The sequence below is a fragment of the Rhinopithecus roxellana genome, chromosome 13 (genome assembly GCF_007565055.1).
Source record: "Rhinopithecus roxellana isolate Shanxi Qingling chromosome 13, ASM756505v1, whole genome shotgun sequence".
In the NCBI taxonomy this organism is placed as follows: domain Eukaryota; kingdom Metazoa; phylum Chordata; class Mammalia; order Primates; family Cercopithecidae; genus Rhinopithecus; species Rhinopithecus roxellana.
This window is the reverse complement of record NC_044561.1, coordinates 100,777,407-100,795,026: the sequence shown is the minus strand read 5'-3', so window position 1 is coordinate 100,795,026 and position 17,620 is coordinate 100,777,407. Positions and strand designations below refer to the sequence as shown.

The following is a 17,620-nucleotide window of genomic DNA, read 5'->3' as shown; positions in this document are numbered from 1 at the left end:
CTGAGGCACATGAAATTTTTAGTAGAGACGAGGTTTCACTGCGTTAGCCAGAATGGTCTCAATCTCCTGACTTCCTGATCTGCCCGCCTTGGGCGTCCCAAAGTGCTGGGATTACAGGTGTGAGTCACTGCTCCCAGCCATTTTTTTTTTTTTTTCCAGAGACAAGATTTCGCTGTATCATCCAGGCTACAACATAGTTTTTATTTTTATTTCAATTGCTTTAGGGGTACAAGCGGTTTTTGGTTACAAGGGAGAATTGTACAGTGGTGAAGTCTGAAATTTTAGAGCACCCATCACCCGAGTAGTGTACATTGTATGCAACATGTAGTTTTTTATCTGTCAACCCCCACTTACCCTCCTCCTTCTGAGTCTTCAATGTCTATTATACCATTCTGTATGCCTTTGCAAACCCACAGCTTAGCTTCCATTTATAAGTGAAAACATATGGTATTTGGCTTTCCATTCCTTAGTTACTTCACTTAGAATAATGACCTCTAGTTCCATCCAAAAGACATTATTTCACTCTTTTTTATGGCTGAGTAGTATTCCACACACACACACACCACATTCCCTCTATTTACTCATCAGTTGATGGGCACTTAGATAGGTTCCATATCTTTGTAAGTGTGAACTGTGCTGCAATAAACTGTGTATTCAGGTGTCTTTTTGATATAATAACTTATTTTCTTTTCGGTAGATATCCAGTAGTGAGACTGCTGAATTGAATGTAGATCTATGTTTAGTTATCTGAGAAATCTTCATACAGTTTTCCATAGACGTCCAGGCTACAATATAGTTTTAAAGGTAAATCACATTTAGGCTTGTAATGGAAGACTCTGCTCTATGCCTTTCCCAAGCCAAGCACTTTTAGTTCTTTTTGTTATTTCTCCTATATTTATCTCTATGCTTAGATTTCTTGCTATTTCCTTTTTTCTTTTTTCTTTTCTTTTCTTCTTTTTTTTTTTAAAGACAATTTCTTGTTCTGTTGTCCAGGCTGGAGTGCAGTGGTAAGATCTCAGCTCACTACAACCTCTGCCTCCCAGGCTCAAGTGACCCTTGTGCTTCGGCCACTCAAGTAACTGGGATTACAGGTGCCTGCCACCATACCCAGTTAATTTTTGTATTTTTAGTAGAGATGGAGTTTCACCATGTTGGCCAGGCTGGTCTTGATCTCCTGGCCTTAAGTGATCTGCCCGCCTCAGCCTCCCAAAGTTCTGGGATTACAGATGTGAGCCACTGTGCATTTCTTGATTTTTCTATATGTAGTTATCTGTGGATTTCTGCTATGAAAAAGAGTTTTTCTACCACCCTTCCCTCAATACGCACATCCAGATACACAAACATACACTCCCTCATTCCGTCTTCGTAAACACCAGTATTGGTGTTTAGAAGTGTGATACCATTCTTGCTTCAGATCCAATGTATGTGATTTTTTATATGATGGAAGCTCTTAGGAGTGTCTTTTTATCCCTGCTAATGTGAATTTCATTATATGCCTTGGTGTTAGCTAGTCCTTTTTCACTTACTGGGCTGTGAATTGGTGGAAACTTATGGTCTAGAGAATCATGTCCTTCAATTCTGAAGAGTCTCTTCATTTTTAAAAATCTTCCCCTTCTGGTCAGGCAGGGTGGCTCATACCTGTAATCCCAGCACTTTGGGAGGCCAAGGCAGGTGGATCATCTGAGGTCAGGAGTTTGAGATCAGCCTGGCCGACATGGTGAAACCCTGTCTCTACTAAAAATACAAAAATTAGCCGGGTGTGGTGGCGGGTGCCTGTAATCCCAGTTATTTGGGAGGCCGAAGCAGGAGAATCGCTTAAACCCGGGAGGCGGAGGTTACAGTCAGCTGAGATGGTGCCATTGCACTCCAGCCTGGGTGACAAGAGCGAAACTCTGTCTCAAAAAAAAAAAAAAGTTTTCCTCCTGAGAGCACTCCCTCAATAAACCATGTGTACAAGTATCCCCATCTCAGATTCTATTTTTAGAAATTATGACCCATTGATATAGTCTGAATATTCGTCCAAATCTCATGTTGAAATCTCAAATCCCAGTGTTGGAGGTGGGGCCTGATGGGAGGTGTTTGGGTCACGGGGGTGGATACCTCATGGCTTGGTGCTGTCCTCAAAATAGTGAGTGAATTCTCTCAAGATCTGGTTGTTTAAGTGTGTGGCAATTCCCCCAACCACCACTCTCTCCCTTGCTCCTACTCACCCTTTGCCTTCTGCCATGATTGGAAGTTTCCTGAAGCCTCCCCAGAAGCAGATGCTGGTACCCTGCTTCCTGTACAGCCTGCAAAACTGCAAGCCAATTAAGCCTCTTTTCTTATAAAGTACCCAGTCTCAGGTATTTCTTCATAGCAACGCAAGAATGGCCTAATACACTCACCATCTGGCACAGTGCCTGGCCCATAAGAAGCACCTAAATAAATGATTGTTGAATAAAAAATAAACTCTGAGAAAATCACAGACAGAACCCTCCTATACATGCATGGAGAGCACCTGGTGCATAGTAAATCTTTAAGGAGCTTTAGTCTCTCCAATCCCCCCATGCCCTGCAATATGGAGTAGCCTCATCTTGGTGGACGCATCAGGACATGCTCCCCAGGTCTGTATGTCCAGGAATGCAATTGTATGGATGCACCCAGGGTTGATCAGGCTCAGGGAATTGGCAATCTTAGACCTTAATGCTCCTTTACAAACACAATTGGAACTTAATGCAAAAAAAAAAAAAAAAAAAAAAAAAAAAAATTCTGGGATCTTCTGTTATACCCTATCCCATTATGGACAAATCTACTCCTAAAGTCCAGTGCTGGATAAGCAAGAACAGCCAGAGCAAGGGCAATCAGTGCATGGTCGCTAGGGCTGGTGACACTGGTCTCTGGGCAAGGCCTGCTGGAGGTGGATATGCAGCCTGATTCTTGTTCTGTCTCCTCCTCTCCTAGGGGCTGTATAGCCACTGTCTCCCCTTTTGCCACTCCTACCAGTTTTCCTTCAAAGTGTGATATGCAGGCAAAGATTAAGTTCTTTTAATTATGACACATTTCCACTCTTGCCTCTCAAGTCACTAAACTGAGATGCGCTGGACCCCCATGGCTACCACCCATTTACAGATTATCAGTGTAATATGATATACTGATAATCCAGGTGACTAACCCCTTCATTATATATTCATTTTCCATTCATATAACTCCCTTCTCAGTTATAAGTTCATATAACTCCATTCTCAGAGTGTAACCTTAACCTCTAATATGGGGGTTACTAGGTCATAGTCCTCTTAAATTCATATCCTCTACCTCATTACTGGAACCCCAGTATGCATAATACCTCCTATAAACTGTAGTGCTTAGAACGCCTGAATAGCCCCCTCCTCTCCCACCCCCATTTAGCAGGTTATGTGACAGCCCAGCCCCAGACGCCTCAGGCAGTCTCCTGGCAGAGCCCATCTCTGCAATATGGAACTGCGGGCCTAAAAAATCCCCCAGAAGGACCCACAGGGAAGATAGCTGGGGACAGAGATATTGAATGACTTGCCCCTGGACATGCAGCTCTGCAAACTCACAGGAAGAAGAAAGCAGACCTCGCTCCCTTGGACAGATGCCCAAATAGTAATGGAGTTAGAATGCCTTCCTGACAACTCAGATCCCCAAGGGAGGGCCCTAGGGCAGAGAATTAGCAAAGGCAAGAGGATGAGTCTTAGTTCTCAGAAATCCCTGACTTCCCAGCTAAGCCCCACCTAGGCCGCCAGCTGCTTATGAGGCTAGAGCAGCAGCAGGAGCAGCCCCCTCCCTACCCCATGGCCCCACCTGGCAACAAGTCACAATGCCCCAGGTGCCCAGTCCCAGAATGCTGACCAAAGTGGGAGGAGGTGAGGAGGGTTTGGTGGGTGGGTGTGGGGGAGGGGGAGACTCTGCAGGAGCCTAAGTCCCCACTCTGAGCTTACCCTTGTATCTGCCAGGGCCTTACCCCTTCCCCAACTCCCATTCCTGTAATCTTTTTCAGCACTAGTTCTTCCTGTCACCTCCACCTCCCTCCATGACCCGGCTCTGCTTACCCAGACCCGAAGCCCTTGAGGATCCGATCCCAGTTCCTCCTGGGGGCCTGGGTGCTGGGGAGGGGTCAGGTACTCCAGTGCATCCACGTGTGTCCTCCTGGGGCCCTAACTGGGCCCAGCTCCTGGATAGTGTCCTAGGGCTGGGGGCACTAGGGCTGACAATCCGGGCAGTCTTTTCCACAACTGGCCCAGCCCTGCTGCTGCTTCTGGTCAGCTTCCTCGCCTTCGACCTACTCCATAGGTAAGCAGGCAACAGCCTGGCAGGTGGGCATTGTAGGCAAGCAGGCCAGTGGACAACTTCCCTAAGCCCAGCCACCACCCTCTCTCTCCACAGGCCCGCAGGTCGCACTCTGCCACAGCAGAAACTTCTCACCAGGGGCCAGAGTCAGGGGGCCGGTGAGGGTCCAGGACAGCAGGAGGCTCTACTCCTGCAAATGGGGAGAGTCTCAGGACAACTTAGCCTCCAGGACGCGCTGCTGCTGCTGCTCATGGGGCTGGGCCCGCTCCTGAGAGCCTGCGGCATGCCCTTGACCCTGCTTGGCCTGGCTTTCTGCCTCCATCCTTGGGCCTGAGAGCCCCTCCCCACAACTCAGTGTCCTTCAAATATACAATGGCCACCCTGCTTCCTCAGGCCCCCTTTTCTCCTTCCTGGCTGGGCAGGTGGGACAATACCCCTTTTTTGCCAGCCTGAACCTCACAGGACCTCCAGTCCCATAATATAGGTATCAGATACCTGGGTCTGAGTCTTGGGGCCAAGAGAAGGCAGGATACAAGCCAGGGAGCCTGGGGAAGAATGTGGCAGCCATCTCAGAGCCTGTGGGTTGGGGGCAGTCACTCTGGCCTCCTCTGTGGCTCTAGAGAATGAAGGTCCAGACAGAAAGACTTGCAAGAGAGCAGGGTGGAAAGGGGTGGGTATCAGCCAGCAGGGAAAGCAGGGAAGGGACAGGGATCCTGGGAGGGCTTCCCATGAGAAAGCAGAGAAACTACATCTGCGGGGCTCTGAGGCTCCCCTGCCAGCCTGGAGGGTCTGTGCAGAGGGACTCGGGTGGGCCTCACACCCTGCAGTGACTCCTCTCTTGGCTGGACCCCACCCCAGCCCGGGTCACAAAGGAGCTCCTCTGGGAAGGGTGGGGGTAGATGAGAGTGGGGACTTGGATTTGCCTGCCAGGCCGTCCTGGGTGCTGCAGGAAGCAACATGACTTAGGTAACTGCCCAGAGGTAAGTCCCGGACCCCAACTCTGTTGCCCCACCCCACCCACACTGGTGCCCTCCTGACCCCTATACCCCCTCTCTGCCCCCTGCCCCGAGGTCCCAGGCATCTCCAAGACCCTGGCCCTCTCCCCAGGTGCACCAGCCGTGATGCAGCAGCTGCGAGTGGAGACAGATACCATCGGGGCTGGCGAGGGGCCACAGCAGGCAGTGCCCTGGTCAGCCTGGGTCACAAGGCACGGCTGGGTGCGCTGGTGGGTGAGCCACATGCCCCCGAGCTGGATCCAGTGGTGGAGCACCTCGAACTGGCGGCAACCGCTGCAGCGCCTGCTGTGGGGTCTGGAGGGGATACTCTACCTGCTGCTGGCACTGATGCTGTGCCATGCACTCTTCATCACAGGATCCTACCTGCTGAGCTCCTTGTGGCCCGTCGTGGCCGCCGTGTGGCGCCACCTGCTACCGGCTCTCCTGCTGCTAGTGCTCAGTGCCCTGCCTGCCCTCCTCTTCACAGCCTCCTTCCTGCTGCTCTTCTCCACACTGCTAAGCCTCGTGGGCCTCCTAACCTCCATGACTCACCCAGGCTACACTCAGGATTTGGATCAATAGAAGGGCAACCCCATCCCACTGCCTGTGTCTGTTGAGCCCTGGCCTAGGGCCTGAGACCCTGTGGGGAGAGGGAGGGCAATGGGATAAGGGCCCCCTGCCTTGGCAGGCCCCAGACCCCCAGTCCCGAACAGGTAGACTGGCCTGACCCCGGACTCCTTAAGTCAATGCTGCAGGTTCCTGGTGTGAGGGGCCGGGGCCTTTGAGAAGAGGGGGCAGGACAGATGGCTTAGCCATTGGCGGAAATTGCTTAGCCAGGGGCAGAGCTTGACCAAGCCACTGACAGCGCCCATATGGATGTGATGATACCTGTGGGGCCCTCTTGGCAACTGACGGCATCTTTTTCTCACAGCCACTCAGGTGTCTCAGCTTCAGACTCAATGAGAACTTCTACCTGGGCACCCCTGGCCTTGCCATTCCTCCCAGCAATCCCCTCTTTCCATTTCCAGGAGAACCACAGACTCTAGAGAGGGTCCCAGTGACAAAAATCTATCAGGGAGAAGGCTGGCCAGAAGCCCCAGGAGACCTCAACTCCCTCGTTGAGTTCTCCCTTTTTCCTCATGGATAAAGCTCCCTTGCAGCCCAGGCATCCTCCTCCCTAGACTTCCTACTTCCTGCCTCAGTCCGCATCCCCAAGTCTGAGAAATGGGCCAACTGGGGTCAGACAATACCTACTCACTCTCCAAGAATCCCAAGGTCTGTTATGGAAAAATGATCAAGAAGTCTCATTTCACCCACTTACACAATGTGTGGCCTTGGCCAATTAATTCATTTGAGTCTCAATGTTAGGTGGGCCACTTCTGTCATGGGGTTGTTGTGAGTCAAAGACAGTATCTATTTGTGAAGCATTTTGTAAAAATCAAAAACCTGTAAGATGTTGTTTTTAGCTCTAAGAACATTCGGTAGGCTCAAAAGATCTTTTGACCCCAAAGACTGTTGAAGGAACAGGAAGCTTCTCTAGGCTTTCAGATCAACTCTCTGTCCTGGATAGAATTTTGGCCCTAAAATGGTAAACAAGAGGTTGGTTAAGTGTGGACAAGATATAAAAGGTCATGTGCCATGAAATCTCAAAATGCACAGATGCTGAACTATTTTGATTATGAAATGCTTGGGCCTGGGGCTGGGTGCCAGGAGATGCTTGCACAGCTGTGTAAGTGGGGAAAGCACAGCCCCAGGGTTTCCAAAACTGACCCAGCAAGCCGCTCAGGCACCAGAAGGGCTTTGGAAAGAGCAATCCTTTGATGCCCTGAATGCTGGCCATTCGTTCACTTGCTGGCCCTTCCAACAAAACATTGAGTTATTACCAAGTAAGGTACATGATAGACAACTTTATCCACACCTGACCCCCACCCAATCCCTGGCCATCCCCAGCTCCTGCCCAGTTCTGATCCCTGCTTTATATATAACCCTAAAATCCTAGCTCTTGAAACCCCAGACCCAAGGTCCCCTTCTCTTGCCCCATAAATATTCAGGGCCTTGGGGTTAGCCCCTAGAACCCTAGTTCATTTTTGCCTTAGAGTTTTGCAACCCTCCATGCCACTGATTAGATGCCTTCAGCATCAGTGCCAAAACCCAAGCTCCAGTCCTTCCTTTCTGTTTCTTTGTATTTCTCCTTGCATTATGGCCTGGTAGCGAGAGCAAGGTAGGACATGGGGCTGACATAGTCTCATGGTTAGATGGGTTTTGGTGTATGAACTGAGGCTGGGCTTGAATACTAGCACTCTCACTTACTAGCTCCATGCCCTTAGTGGAAATTGCTAAACCTTCCTCAACTTCACTTTCCTCATGGATAAAACTAAGGCAAGAACTCCTGTCTTAGGGCTCTGGCATGTGAGTGAAGGACCTGGGACCGCTCCTAGCACCACAAATTATAGCTATGCTGTGACCATCCCATTTTAGAGATGAGAAGTCAGGCCCAGGATAGCCATTTGCCAGTGGCAAGGCCAGGCCATCTGAGTCCTACCAGGCTACTCGAGAAGGTGAAGGGGGCAAAGGAAACACAAACAACCTGACTAACTGAAGACCCCATGGCTTCTCAAGAGCTCCTATCAGAGCTAAAGCCCAGGCCTAGGGAGGTTATGAGTCAAACCAATCTAGATGTCTGGCGGGCTGAGGATTCAGGATCCCGTGTGGTGAGGGCAGAGACCAGGTTACCTGGCCTAGATCCATCATTGACTTGGCCATGCATTGCTAGCCAGTGACATGGCTCTGGAGCCTTGGGTCCATTCCAATGAAGGGGGAGAGGAGTTTTGGGCCCTGACCAGATGCACTGGTGGATGGGATGTGGGCAGCAGCAAGGAGAAGACCTTCTTCCTTTCCTCACAGAATATACACCTTTTACCCTTCTGCCCAGCTGGTATGGGGTAAGGAGGTGCAGCCAGACTGGAGAGCAGATGGGCAATACTCATCACATTAGATCAGCATATACCCTAGGACCCAGAACCCCAGAATGAATTTTCACAGAGGTCCATAAGGGCCTTACTCCTCAAAATGTAGTCCCAGAATCAGCAACATAGGCATCACCTGGAAGCTGGTTAGAACTATAGTCTCAGGCCCTGCTCCAGACAGGCTGAATCAGAGCCTGCATTTTTTTTTTTTTTTTTTTTTTGAGACAGAGTCTTGCTCTGTTGTCCAGGCTGGAGTGCAATGGTGCAATCTCGGATCACTGCACTCCACCTCCCATGTTCAAGTGATTCTCCTGCGTCAGCCTCCCAAATAGCTAGGATTACAGGCGCCTGCCACCAAGTCCGACTAATTTTTGTATTTTTAGTAGAGACGGGGTTTCACCATGTTGGTGCCAGACTGGTCTTGAATCCCTGATCTCAGGTCATCCACCTGCCTCAGCCTCCCAAAGTGCTGGGATTACAGGCATGAGCCACCGTGCCTGGCCAAAAGCCTGCACTTTAACAAGATTCCCAGGTGATACATTGCACCCTGTTTGAGAAGCAAAGCATAAGGGGGTACTATGAGAATGCCTATTGCACTGTTACTAGTGGGAGCAGGGTAGTTAAAGGGAAGGGTAAAACAACGCAGATGGGCCCAAGGGGCAACAGTTAGAAGGGGCAGAAGGTACATGAACTAATCTTAAAATCTTAGCATTGAAAAATAAATGGAATGAGAATACAATTCCTTTTACACAAATGTAAAAGGTAAGTCAGCAAAACAAGACACTTTTTGGCAAGAACACACAAAAACGGAAGATAAACAGAAGAATGGACAACTCTAAGGGCAGACAAGTGGGAGGAGGGTATAGAGGTAACAGGCAATAAAGCTAGAGAGCTTGCAGAGGTGAAACGTGATGCCATCAACACAATTTCTGAAATTCCTTTAAAAGTAGAAAAAGTCGTCCATTTAGCGTTAAAAGGCTTAAAAATGCAAGTCTGGGGAGAATGGGCATGGTGAAATGATGGAGTTCTAAGTCATTCGGTTTGGGCCAAGAAGGGCGAGCCTTCCTATCCGCCTGTTTGTGACCTGGGCTGCTGCGTGGATGTCTTTGCCCTCCCCCACCGCACACGGTAGGCCGCTCTCATGGGACTGGACTTTGAGCCTAGGATCCAGCAACAACTTCGGCCTGGCCGGAAAAATAAGGTCAAGGAGAGCATAAGGAACCGGAGCGGAGGCGGCGTCAGCGAGAGGGGCCTTGCGTCTAAGGAGAGAAGGGATCTACAGCGGTGCACACACGTGCTGGGGAATACTGGGGGTGGGGGATGGGCAATAGGGCTTCCCTCCGCCCCTAGGAACAAGGAAGGCGGTGTCAGGGGGCGCAAGCTGCTGAGGGGTAACCCTTCAAGAGATGGAGCGCCAGTGGCCACTCAGGGAAGGAGAGGGGTCCTGGAAAGGAGGAAGCCGTGCGACATCCAGGAACCTCCAAGGGCCAGCTGCGGGAGACAGCAAGGGGGGCGCTCTCCTTCAGACTCGTGAGTGCAGAGAAAGCTGGAGGCTGGGAGAGGCTGAGTGAGGCTGGGGGTGGGGGGAGGGGCAGCCGGCCCCAGGGAAGGAAGGAGGAGACGTGGTCCTCAGGGAGGGGGAGGACGCCTGTGCAGCGCGCGCTAGACCAACGCCCGGGGGCAGGGACAAGGTCATTGAGGCCGTGGTCACAGACGCTTCGGGAGGGAAGGGGCCACGTCGGGCGGGATGCTTTGAGGCGACAGGAGCGCCTGGTCAGACAGCAGCTACTCGGAGGCAGGGGAAGGCGTGGTGGGGGATCCCCTGCGGTGGGGACCCTGTGAGGACATCGGAGGCCGGCCGCGGGTTGCGGAGCGCCGAGGGCACTGCTCTCCCCCAGGCCCAAGCCCGCGGACAGGGGCGAGGGCGACAGCGGGAGGGCGTCGATGACCTTTAGGTAGAGAGGGACAGACCAGGGTCTGAGGCTGGGAGGGAAATCCCAAGCTTGGCCCGGTTGGGAGGTCGTGGACATACACACCGGGAATGTGCTGGCGGCCCTGAAGCATCGAAGTCCCCGGACTCGCCGAACAGACTGGGGACCGACGGCGCCCAAGGAGAGCCCTCCGGCTCTGGCAACGAAGGGGCGGGCTTGGCGGGGGTGGGAGGAGGGAGCGGGGGGGAGGGATGTCCCACAGGCTAAGACACCGGCACTTAGGGCGGGGCGGGAGGGGAAGGAGAGGGATCTCAGGGCCACTGTCATCACAGTGGCAGCTCCGTTGACTCTCACCCCTTGCCCCAAATCGCCGGCCTGTCGCCCCTCCCCCTCACCAGAGACCCCGAGGTATCGACGGCAGAGTTCCTGAGAACCCTGGAGAATGAACAGCCCGATATAGCCAACGGAGCTGGGACTCCGACTCCTGGCACAACCTGAGCCTGATATTATCAAATGCCCTGAGGTAAAGAGCTGTCATTTGTGAGGATCCGACAGGGTCTGGATGCAGCCACTTTTGGACAAGTTTTTTTTTTTTGTTTGTTTGTTTTTGTTTTTTTTGTTTGTTTGTTTTTCTGCTGAGCATTTTCATCTGTATTCTGGAACTCATACTTGCATCCTTTGTACTGATTCTGTTACCGACCCTCAAGGGGGTTTTGGATCCCAGTGGGTTTTTTTCCCTGCTTGGTGCCGTTCATGCCAATAGAATGAGACCAGGTTCGGTTAAGCAGAGCAGAAACTTTATCACTGATCAAGGAATGTAGAAGGAGCCTGAGATCAAAGCACCTTCTTGCGGGAAGGGGTAGGGCGAAGGGGGATTTGTAAGATGTCTTAGGGTAGTAGGCAGAGACTGGGGGAGGGGATTCCTGGAAAGATGGGGCTTTCCAGGGAGAACCGGAGTGTGTGCAGTCTCTCCTTCACCCCAGCACTTTATGTGCCTCGGCAAAGTGCACCTCCACCCCCCATCCCCTCACCCACTCCCCCCGCGCGCCCGCGCCGGAGAGATTACAATATGGTAATGAGGCGAGGATTGAGGTCAGGGTAGCACTGCTGAGCTCCCTTCTCATCTTGTGGCTTGCTTGTGGTTACTGGCTTCCAGCCTCCGTTTTTGAAAGCAAACACAACTGTGAACACTGGTTAATTTCAGAGGTTTTGGGGCTTGCTGAAAGACTTGGGGTTACTCTGCGGTGATAGTTCCCTACCTTGAAAATATTTTCCATCTGAAAAGAACTTGATTTAACATCTATTGGTTCTATCATATTTTCCAGGTTGTGTCTTCAAATGTCTTACCCCAAAAATACCAGTTTTTAAAATTAATATGTGACATTGTATCCTTGCGAAATATTTGTAACATGTATGAAAGTTATGAACCTCTCTAAACTGAGAGACCACATCAATCTAAAGGACAGATGTTATCAGGTTAGGGCCTCTTCCTGTGTGCTCCTCATCTTACTGTGCAAGCTGGGATTCCCAGACAATGGCAAATAGAACTGCTGTTCACAGATATCTTTGACTTGATATTGATTTAAAACGAACTGCTTGCTTCTAAGTTTCCACCATTAAGAATTATGTAGATTGTTGTAGATTTCTGGTAGTTAACTTTTATTCAGTTAAAGAAATTTCTTTCAAGACCTAGTTTACTAACAATTTTGGTCAAGAATGGATGTTGAATTATAAAATTGCTTTTTCTATATATATTATGAGAACTATTCTACTGTATTCTGTTTCTTCAGTGAATTACATTTTTGTTTCTTTTATTAAACTGCTTTTATGGTTTTGTTTTGTTTGAGATGGAGTCTCTCTCTGTTGCCCAGGCTGGAGTGCAGTGGCATGATCTCAGCTCACTGCAACCTCTGCCTCCTGAATTCAAGCGATTCTCCAGCCTCAGTCTCCCAAGTAGCTGGGACTACAGGCACCCATCACCATGCCTGGCTAATTTTTTGTGCTTTTTTCTTGTTGTTAGTGTAGAGACAGGGTTTTGCCACGTTGCCAAGGCTGGTCTCAAACCCCCTGTACTCAAGCAATCCACCTGCCTCGGCTTCCTAAAATGCTTGTGTTACAGGTGTGAGCCATAGCGGTTGGCCAATTTGTTCTTTTTTTATTAGTGTGGACTATCCCGTTGTATGAAAATACAATAATTTATCCATTCTCTTATTGATGAACATTTGGGTTGTTTCAAGGTTTTGGCTATCAATAAAACATCTACGAATATTTTTAAGTCTTTCAGTGGACAGAGTCACTTATTTCTTTTGCACCAGAATTGCTGGGTCATAAAGTATGCAAATGTTCAACTTTAGTAAATGTTGCCCAATCATCTCCAAAGTTGTTATATCAATTTATATCAATTTCCACTGCTTTTTTTGCAACATGTCCACCTAATTTGTTTGGAGTTTCTGCTCTCCAAGGTCTTATCAGACATGATATTTGCATTTCTGTTTCTCATTTTCACTTTTGCTTGGGTGATTTCTTAGAGGAAGAGGAAATACTCTATCATCTTCAAACTGCACAACCTCTTTCCTTTTAAAAACCAGGAATGCAAGTTTGGTTTAACATCCAAAAAACAACTAATGTAATTCACCAAATTATCAAAAAAAAAAAAAAAAAAAAAAAAAGCCCATATGATCATTTCAATAAATGCAGAAAAGGCATTTGACAAAATACAACATCTATTCCTGATAAAAGCTCTCAGCAAACTAGGAATAAAAGGAAATATTCTCAACTTGATAGAAGGCATCCATGAAAAACTTGTAGCTAGTGTCTTGGTAGTAGTATCAGCTACTTCATGGTGGAAAAACTGAATACTTTCCACCTAAGATCAGAAACAAGAATGTCCACTCTCACTACTTCTATTCAATGATTGTACTAAATGTCCCAGCCACTGCAATAACACAAGAAATATAAATAAAAGGCACACAAATTGGAAAGCAGTAAGTAAAACTGTCTTTATTGGTAGACAAAAGAATCATCTATGTAGAAAATCCAAAGAAATCTGTAAAAAAGTTACTAGAACGAAGTGAATTTGACAAAGTAGTTAACACATGTACACAGTCATGGTTGTGATACAAGGTCAATATACAAAAATCAATTGTATTTTCTGTACTTGCAATGAACAATCAGAATAGAAAAAATTTTAAAATGACTACTTCTAAGAATAGAAAAATATGAAGCACTTAGGGGTAAATCTGACAAAAGATGTGAAAGACCTGTATACTGAAAACTACAAAATACTGCTGAGAAAAATTAAAGACCTAAATTAGTGGAGAGATATACTTTGTGCATGGGGTCAGATATGGGTCAGACATATTGTTACGATGTCAATTTTCCCCAATTTATCCATATATTCAATACAATCACAATCAAAACCCCAGCAGCATTTTTTTTTTTTTTTTTTTTGAGACGGAGTCTCGCTCTGTCGCCCGGGCTGGAGTGCAGTGGCCGGATCTCCGCTCACTGCAAACTCCGCCTCCCGGGTTCACGCCATTCTCCTGCCTCAGCCTCCCGAGTAGCTGGGACTACAGGCGCCCGCCACCTCGCCCGGCTAGTTTTTTGTATTTTTTTAGTAGAGACGGGGTTTCACCGTGTTAGCCAGGATGGTCTCGATCTCCTGGCCTCGTGATCCGCCCGTCTCGGCCTCCCAAAGTGCTGGGATTACAGGCTTGAGCCACCGCGCCCGGCCCCCAGCAGCATTTTTATAGGAATTAACAAGCTGATTTTAAAACTCATATGGAAATGTAAAGGATCTAGAAGAGCCAAAATAACTTTGATAAAGAACAAAGTTGAGGCCCAGCATGGTGGCTCAAGCCTGTAATCCTAGCACTTTGGGAGGCTGAAGCGGGCACATCACCTTGGAGGAGGTCAGGAGTTCAAGATCAGCCTGGCCAACATGGTGAAACCCCATCTCTACTAAAAATACAAAAATTAGCCAGGTGTACTGGCGTGTGCCTGTAATCCCAGCTACTCTGGAGGCTGAGGCAGGAAAATCGCTTGAACCCGGGAGGCGGAGATTGCAGTTAGTCGAGATCGCACCATTGCGCTCCAGCCTGGGAGATAAGAGCAAAATTCTGTCTGTCTCAAAAAAAAAAAAAAAAAAGGACCAAGTTGAAGGACTAACACTTCCCAATGTCAAGATTTCATAAAGCTGCAGTCAAAAGAGTGTGGTATTGGTATAAAGACAGACAAACAGACCAGTGGAACAGAGTAGAGTCCAGAATTAGATCCACACATATATGAACAAGTGAGTCTCAATGCAAGTGCAAAGGTAATAGTCTTCAGCCAATGGTGCTGAACCATTGTATATTCATATAAAAATGAATTTCAATTTATACCTCACACCATAAACAAAATAAAACAAAAACATAAACAAAAATAAACTGTGATTTGATCATAGACCTAAATGTAAAACCAAAAACTATAAACTTTCGAAGAGAAAACACAGAAAACAAATAGTTGTAACCTTGGATTAAGCAAAGATTTCTTAGATATGACACCAAAAGCACAATCCAAAATCCAAAAGAAAAATTTGATTAACTGTACTTCATCAAAATTAAAAACTTCTGTTCTTGAAAAGACATTGTTAAGAAAAAAAGAAGCCAAGCCACAGACTGGAAGAAAGTATTTTCAGATCATATCTGATAAAATACTTGTATCCAGAATAAAGAACTCTCAAAGTCCAATATGTAAAAAGGGGGATAGAGGGAAAGAGAGAAAAAAATGTGAAAAAATACTTAACAGAAGAAGATATATAGATGAAAAATAAACACATGAAAAGATGTTCAACATCACTGGTCATTAGAAAAATGTGAACTAAAACCATAATGGAGATACCACTACCCATCTATTGGAACAGCTAATATTAAAAAGACTGATCATACCAAGTGCCGGCAAGGATGTGGAGGAATTGCAACTCTCATAAATTGTTGGTGGGAATGTAAAATTGTAGAACCACTTTGAAAAATTGTTGGGCAGTTTCTTAAAATGTTAAATATACACCTACCATATAGCCACTTCATTCTTAGGTAAAAATGAAAACATATGTCCATACAAAGACTTGTATATAAATGTTCATGGCAGCTTTACTTATAATAGTCAAAAGCTGAAAATAACTCAAATGTCCATCAATAGGTGAATGGATAAATGTTGATCTAGCCATACAACTGAATACTATTCAGCTATAAAAAGGAATAAATTGTTGATACAACATGGATGAATTTCCAGTTGTTCCATTAATCCCATTCATTAGGATGAGTGAAAGATGCCAGATGATAAAAAAGAGTACCCATAAGTAGGAGTTGAACAATGAGAACACATAGACACAGGGAGGGAGGGGAACAACACACACCAGGGCCAGGAGGGGGTGGGTGGTGAGGGGAAGGACAGCATTAGGACAAATAGCTAATGCATGCAGGGCTCAAAACCTAGATGACCGGTTGACAGGTACAGCAAACCACCATGGCATACGGATAGCTATGTAACAAGCCTGTATGTTCTGCAATTGTATCCTGGAACTTAAAGTAAAATTTTAAAAATAATAATAAGAAAGAAAGAAAAAAGTACCTATTGAAAGATTCCATCCATATAAAATTCTAGAAAATACAACCTGATCTATAGTAACAGAAAGCAATAAGTACCCATGATAGCTTGGGGACAGGAGCAGGGGGATGTGAGGAAGCTATGGGGAGGAATGACGGAGGAATTATAAAGAGGTAGAGGAATACATTTCATTATCTTAATTGTGATGATTTCATAGATGTGTATACATATATATCAACTTGTATGTGAAGTCTATTGCATGTCAGTCCCACTTCAGTAAAGAAGGTTTTTGTTTTGTTTTTTAGAGACAGGGTCTCATTTTGTCACCCAGGCTGGAGTGCAGTGGTGGAATCATGGGTCACCACAGCCTCAAACTTCTGGGCCCAAGTGATCCTCCTGTCTCAGCCTCCCATGTAGCTGGGACTACAGGTATCCACCACTACACCCAGATAATTTATTTTTTATTTTTTGTAGAGTCGAAGGTGGGAGAGGGTGTCACTTTGTTGCCCAGACTGGTCTTGAACTTCTGCCTTCAAGTGATCCTCCCACCTCAGCCTTCCAAAGCGCTGAGTTTACAGGCATCAGCCACCACACCTGGCCGAGCAGGTTTTGTTTTGTATTTTTGAGAGGAATCTTGCTTTGTCACCTAGGCTGGAGTGCAGTGGTGTCATCTCGGCTCACTGCAAGCTCCGCCTCCCGGGTTCACGCCATTCTTCTGCCTCAGCCTCCCGAGTAGCTGGGACTACAGGTGCCTGCCACCACGCCTGGCTAATTTTTTGTATTTTTAGTAGAGATGGGGTTTCACCGTGTTACCCAGGATGGTCTCAATCTCCTGATCCCGGGATCCGCCTGCCTTAGCCTCCCAAAGTGCTGGGATTACAGGTGTAAGCCATCGTGCCTGGCCTAAGCAGGGTTTTTTTTTTGTTTTTTTGTTTTTAAACAATAGGCTCATTTCCTTGCAATCAGAGTTTATCTTTCACTGATGTACCTGTTTAGATATACTTCAATACTGTACTGAACACACAACCTAGGCAGGAAAGTGGGTAATGCAGCAGAAGGCAAGTTATCTACTTTTGCTGGGAAACTTCTGTTTATATTATTATTATTATTATTATTATTATTATTATTATTATTATTATTGAGATGGGGTTTCACCCTTGTCACCCAGACTGGAGTGCAGGGGCGTGCTCTTGGCTCATTGCAGCCTCCATCACCTGGGCTCAAGCGATTCTCCTGCCTCAGCCTCCCAAGTAGCTGGGATTACAGGCGTGTGCCATGACGCCTGGCTAATTTTTGTATTTGTAGTAGAGACAGGGTTTCATCATGTTGGCCAGGCTGGTCTCAAACTCCTGATCTCAAGTGATCTACCTGCCTCAGGCTTCCAAAGTTCTGGGATTACAGGTATAAGCCACTGCGCCTGGCCAAGTTTTACTTTTCTTTCTTTTTTTTTTTTTTGAGATGGAGTCTTGCTCTGTTGCCCAGGCTGGGATACAGTGGCACAATCTCAGCTCACTGCAACCTCTACCTCCCAGGTTCAAGCAGTTCTCCTGCTTTAGCCTCTCGAGTAGCTAGGATTACAGGCATGCACCACCATGCCTAGCTAATTTTTTTTGTTGTTCTTGTTTTTTTTTTTTTTTTTTTTTGAGACGGAGTTTCGCTCTTGTTGCCCAGGCTGGAGTGTAGTACAGTGGCGTGGTCTCAGCTCACACTGCAACCTCTGCCTCCTGGGCTCATGTGATTCTCCTACCTCAGCCTCCCAAGTAGCTGGGATTACAGGCATGCACCACCACACCTGGCTTTTTTTTTTTTTTTTTGAGATGGAGTTTCGCTCTTGTTGCCCAGGCTTTTGTAGTGG

General features: G+C 47.3%; 2 protein-coding genes across 3 annotated transcripts; both read left to right on the top strand.

Annotated features, from left to right (window-relative positions):
- The first annotated feature begins 3,856 nt into the window (after positions 1–3,856).
- Positions 3,857–4,675, top strand: C13H20orf141 (chromosome 13 C20orf141 homolog). Its single transcript, XM_010378998.1, has 2 exons — positions 3,857–4,290; positions 4,384–4,675. The coding sequence occupies exons 1-2, from the start codon at positions 4,031–4,033 to the stop codon at positions 4,619–4,621; spliced, it is 498 nt and encodes a 165-aa protein (XP_010377300.1). The 5' UTR covers positions 3,857–4,030; the 3' UTR covers positions 4,622–4,675.
- A 478-nt stretch (positions 4,676–5,153) lies between these two features.
- TMEM239 (transmembrane protein 239) lies at positions 5,154–9,159 on the top strand. 2 transcript variants are annotated; one of them, XM_010378996.2, is made up of 2 exons: positions 5,154–5,267; positions 5,358–9,159. In XM_010378996.2, the coding sequence occupies exons 1-2, from the start codon at positions 5,187–5,189 to the stop codon at positions 5,862–5,864; spliced, it is 588 nt and encodes a 195-aa protein (XP_010377298.1). In that variant the 5' UTR covers positions 5,154–5,186; the 3' UTR covers positions 5,865–9,159. The 2 variants fall into 2 exon arrangements, with proteins under 2 accessions (XP_010377298.1, XP_010377299.1); XM_010378997.2 differs by having other exon boundaries at positions 5,185–5,267; positions 5,395–5,877.
- Positions 9,160–17,620: the final 8,461 nt, after the last annotated feature.